Source organism: Gossypium arboreum, chromosome 13, assembly GCF_025698485.1.
Source record: "Gossypium arboreum isolate Shixiya-1 chromosome 13, ASM2569848v2, whole genome shotgun sequence".
In the NCBI taxonomy this organism is placed as follows: Eukaryota; Viridiplantae; Streptophyta; class Magnoliopsida; order Malvales; family Malvaceae; genus Gossypium; species Gossypium arboreum.
This window is the reverse complement of record NC_069082.1, coordinates 39,694,220-39,699,728: the sequence shown is the minus strand read 5'-3', so window position 1 is coordinate 39,699,728 and position 5,509 is coordinate 39,694,220. Positions and strand designations below refer to the sequence as shown.

At 30.7% G+C, this 5,509-nt stretch overlaps 1 protein-coding gene across 1 annotated transcript; it reads right to left on the bottom strand.

Moving 5' to 3' along the window:
- Window positions 1-356: 356 nt before the first annotated feature.
- Window positions 357-4,014, bottom strand: LOC108461873 (binding partner of ACD11 1-like). The gene is made up of 5 exons (XM_017761843.2): window positions 3,822-4,014; window positions 2,774-2,877; window positions 2,378-2,453; window positions 1,417-1,491; window positions 357-1,336 (listed from the first exon to the last, which is right to left on the bottom strand). Exons 1-5 carry the CDS (start codon window positions 3,825-3,827, stop codon window positions 662-664), a joined length of 936 nt encoding a protein of 311 aa, XP_017617332.1. The 5' UTR covers window positions 3,828-4,014; the 3' UTR covers window positions 357-661.
- Between the last annotated feature and the right edge of the window lie 1,495 nt (window positions 4,015-5,509).

The window sequence follows — 5,509 nt, the reverse complement described above, 5'->3', positions numbered from 1 at the left end:
AAAGTAGTAAATTAAACAGCCCCATGAGCAACAAAATAGAGCAAAAAAATTTAGAAATGCATTTTACTGGTATGACATTCTATATATATATATATTTTTAAAATATTTAATAATTATGTGAGAAAATATTATGTTGTAATGTATCTAAATTTAACAAAAAGTTTAATAGTATCAACAATTTGTTAAATTTACATTAGCATTTTAATTAGAATAAAATTGAATAAACCTTGAGGTACCAAATTATGTCAAAACTAAAATATAAATATTAAATCTCAAATTTGAGTATAATATTAGGACTGAAATTAAAATTTGACGATTTTTATATAATTAAAAAATAGATCGAAATTTAACCAAAATTGTTAATAACGTTGCCAGGTATGAAAGAAGCTTTTATATAGTAGTATAGATTGATTATTCTTTTACAATTTTAGGTTAAAAATAAATAATAAAAAAATGGAATACAATGACATGGAGCAATGGAGTGATTATAGTGGAGATGAATAAAGCAATCTCCACCCAGCTAGCACCATTGCTATCCCTATATAAAACAATATGTGGACAAACTATCCTACATTCAACTATGTCCAGATGACAAGTGATTCATGCTTCCCATGTTGCTACTTACGGTCTTTGTAAATGAAAGGATTAAATCATGTGCTGATTAGGGCTTGGAAGATTGCTCTCCTACAGTAGGGTCAACAACTTCGATAGATTCAGCTTCTTTAATCTCTGCATTCCCCTCTGGTTTCTGAGCTTGTTGCTCACCCACAACTTTATCTTGTGTAGATGAGGGATTGGAAGGTTGCTCACCTCCTTTAGCAGGCTCAGCAGCTTTGACAGAATCAGCTTCATTAACCTGTGCATTTCCCTCTGGATTCTTCGCTTGTTCCTCGGCCAAAACTTTTTCTCTCGTCTTCTGCCCCACATCGCCCGCAGCCTTAGCAACCTTGTTGAAAGCACCCATAGCCCAAGTGGCTCCCGTTAAAACATACTGATTCTTCATGAGAGCAGAACTGGCATTGCTCACCGTCTGCTCAGCAGCTGTCAAGGCCGACTTGGTCTTCTCGGAAACCTGATACTTCTGGTCCATTTCCCTCACTTTTTCATTCATAATGGTTGTGCCAACATTGATTTTCTCAGTGAAACCAATCTTCTGGTCCAGAGAAGCAACTGTGGCAGTAGCAGTTGATGTCAGCCCATGCTTCTCATCAAAGGTTTTTGCTTTGTTCAATGCATCTTTGCCGAGAATAAATCCTCTGGCAAGCATGTCACTTACAACATCTTCTGCTTTCTGAACAGCAGATTCAGCATTGGCAGAACCTTTGTTCTCTGTTGCCTGATGTTATCAAACAATTCATTCACGTTAAAATTATAATTTACGAAATCAATGCAGAGAAGCATAGGTTATGACATTACAAGTGTTGCAGAAGCGGGTGGCTTGTAATCAGGAGCTAATTCTATGGTAACAGACTGATCAACAATTGTTGCCCCCTGAAGAAAACCATGTAAGCTGAACTCGTAAGAATTATATTAAAAAAATAATCTACACAATCAATCAACGAGAACCTTCAATGGAAAAGGCTCTTTCATGAAAAATCCAAACTTTGAAGCTTCAACAATTAACAATAATATGACCATCAGAATCATATGAAAAAGAGTAAGAGGAAACATCAGTAAAACAATTTGATCTATTAAAATCAAGTCGAATTAATCTTTGCTAAGAAACATAATGATTCTAACCAACAAAAAGGAAAAGGGAAACAAAAATAAGTACATCTTGGAACCATGATATTAACCTAAAACACAAAGTTGAGCATTGAAGAACTAAATGCAAATTATATCAGAATAAATGCTTTTGTACAACATATTCCAATGGCCAACATGAATGTTGTTTTGCGAAATCAAATAAACAGTTCACAAGTCAGAAAAACACGTGCAAACTGAAACTTCTGCCACAAAGGTTTTAAGCACCATTGAGAAGTGGAACGAGATTTGATCAGTTCCCTTGAATCAATTATCATAAAAGAAGCATAGTATAAATTCAAGATATAAATACAAATGTAAGCAGTCAAATGCATAGAAGGATTTACATATGTTTCAGCAAATCTTCTAGTAACAATGATTGCTTATCTTTTAAGTGAGAAATTACTCTAAACAAAATGGGCATTGGTAATGTGATCCACCGAAAATGCATCAAGCATTCACTCTCGAAAGCACATCACACGTGGGATACCACAAAAGACCAACGTTTAATTCCGATATCTATTAGACTGATAATTTTCATTCTACAAAAAGCATGAACTTTAATATCGTGATGCATGAGGAAGAGTTGGTGACAACAATTAACATAATAAGGAAAAACTCAAAAGATGAATACCGAAAGAAGAACAGCAGTCTCTGCCCCCTTTGAGTCCTTGAAAGTAATATATGCAACTTGAGATTGTTCATTATCACTGAACAAAATAGATACAGGAACATAACAAACTTAGACCAGACAGCATTTTCAAAATTTCAGAACATTAATATAATGGTAAAATTACATGTGCCAGAAGACAGAAGAATTAGTTTCAATTTTCTTTGTATCCCATACCAAATTGGGTGTGATTGTTGGAAATGGACATTATGTCTAACACAGGTATGTTCATTTTTTAAAGCCTTTTCTTAGAGGGTCAGTTGGAAGGTCATATATGTGCCAACACATTCAGCTATGAATCAGCCATAGTTCTTGAATACAGATAGTTCATGAAAAATGAAGGGTCGGAGCAATACTAACCCATTCATTTCAACATATGCAATTTCACCGGAGAAGGAGAAGAACTCCTTGAGATCTTTCTCAGATGCACCCAAGGAAACGTTTCCCACTTTCACAGATTGGGTCTGTCAAAAAATAAAAAAGACGGAAAAAGTTACAAATAAACCGCTAAAAGGCTAAAACTGATAAATCATCTTCCATCCCCCATTATTACATGCATTTACGGAGAAAATATCCCATATATCTTTTTAGTCTAACGTCAAAACAAAATTTCCATTAGGTTTCAACCTCGTAGGAAGTTAATAGATAATAATCAGGGGCGTTCGCATCCACACATATAGATAATTTAACATAAAAATCAGGGAAGGTCTAATGCATTTACATTAGAGCGAGCTAAACTCTGCATTTTTTTTCAAAAATTGAAGAAAGCATTAATTAAGCAATTCTCTTTCCACCCTAATTAATGTGTACCAGCTTTCAAAATTGTTATGTATGCAACGAAGTGAAATCAAACAGATCAATGTATAGTTTACATACAAATCCAAAATACTAAAGAAATCTTTATTTGTAAAGTCCAAAAATATTTACAAACAAAAAAATGGAAAATATATTATAAATTGCTAAGAATCGGGAAAAAAAAAAACAATCGCATTATGTAACGAAATAAGGAAAAAAATCAAATGCATATAAGTTGCAAATACAAAACTTAAATTACATTATATCGTTAGATAAATGAGACCTTAAAAATTAAAATAATTATAAATTCTCTTTTCATTTTCAGATGAAATTGAAAAGAAAATAAAATGTATAACAATTGCAGAATACTAAAATTACATTAGATTCTATATGAAACCTTAAATAATTAAAAAGAATTACAAATTGTCTTTCATTTCCCGATGGAATTAATCGAAAAGGAGAAAAATATATATTACAAACTCAATTAACGATATTTAAATCAAAACAAGAACAACATTAGATCTTGAAGTTGAATCCGAATTGTTAAAAAGTATAAACTTTTTTAGTCAACGAAACAAGATATGAGAAACCGAAAGGAAAAAGAAGCACTAACCGCCATGTAGTTCCGTTTAAAGGCGGAAGAGATAGAATTTTTTATTAAGCGGAGAATAAAATTTTATTTCTCTATTATTTTCAACAAAAAACAAAGAAAATGGAAATTTTCCCTAGGGGGAGAAGTTAAATGGTGTGAAATGTGAATGAAACATCTTTAATAAGTTTCCTGCTATAAATGACAGTTCCATACAGTATTGAGGGTATGTTCGGGATATTGATGCAAAATAAGAAGCGTAGCTATTCTACTTTCGAGTAGAATTGGTTGTATGTGATTTGAAGTGCTGGGGCGCGTAAGATCAATCAAGCAACTTTCAATTTTTTTTATTATAGGAAATGATATTTTTCTTTCATTTTTAGTTTCTTGCGACCAAAATAGTTAGCATTGAACGGGGGAAAGAATTGTTTTGGTAAAAACATATCTTCAGTACTTCTCAATTTTAATATTAAGTAAATTGATCATTCTCAAAAATTAGAATAATTTAATCCTTATTAATTTTGGCAATATCAATATTTTCATCAATTGTGCATAATTTTAATTGATATAATAATAAATTTACTATTATGTTTATATATTCAACGTAAACATTGACAAAATGTGTAAATATATTTTGTCAATGTTTGGGGGTTACATTTATTAAATTAGGATCAAATTGATGAATGTATAAATATCACGAGTTAAATTTGTTAAATTAAGACCAAACAGACAAAATGTCTAAAATTTAAGGGCTAAATTTGTTATTATGTAAATAATAAGATGTACAATAGACAAAAAAAAAAAACATTAACATTGAATTAATTGTCCTTAGTTGCTCGCTTTCGAAAGTGGTAGAGATTAAATTGCTCTATTTTTTTAATATGACCAATTTGCTCAATGTCAAAATTGAGAGAGACCACAAAGATCTTTTTACCAATTGTTTTCTATTTGAGTAGTTGTAGTTTTGATGACGGACTAATATTGTCTCTCATGCTTCCCCCGTGAATATTGTAATCTATATCTTTAAAGGAATTTTAGTCATTCTACCTTCAAAAATATTTTTGAATATTAAATTAATAGATAAGAAATATTTTAATGAAATTAAATATGGATCATTGGACTAAAAGATATGTGATTAAATTTTAACCATTGATTTTATATATAAATAAACATTGCTCCAAAATGAATTTTTGTAAAATTTTAAAATTTCATGAAAATACCAAAAACGTCATGAAAAAGTAAGTTTTGACCTTTCGTGACATTTTTGGCAAAAAGTAGTAATGCGTCACAGATGTAATGTAATTAAAAGTTGTGATACTTTAAAAAAACGTCATTGAAAGGTATCTTTTCTATTTTGTTACATTTTACAGTAACACATTGACCAATCAAAAGTGTCACGAATTAATTTCCTCTCTTGTGATGTTTAAAAACGTCACGAAAAAGTCAATCCAAAATGTTGAATTGTTCGCTTATTTTGTGACATATAAAAATTGTCAAGAATAATCAGTTTAAAAATGTCACAAAAAAGACACTTTTAGTTACTTTTATTTTTTTTTAACTAAAAGGCAACGAAAGAATAAAAACATCACAAAAGGGATATTTTTAGTTACTTTTATTTTTTGACTAAAAGGTAACGAAATGAACAAAAACGTCACAAAAAATAAGCAATGAAAAATTATCAAAAGTCATAATGTAAATAAAGTAACAAAATG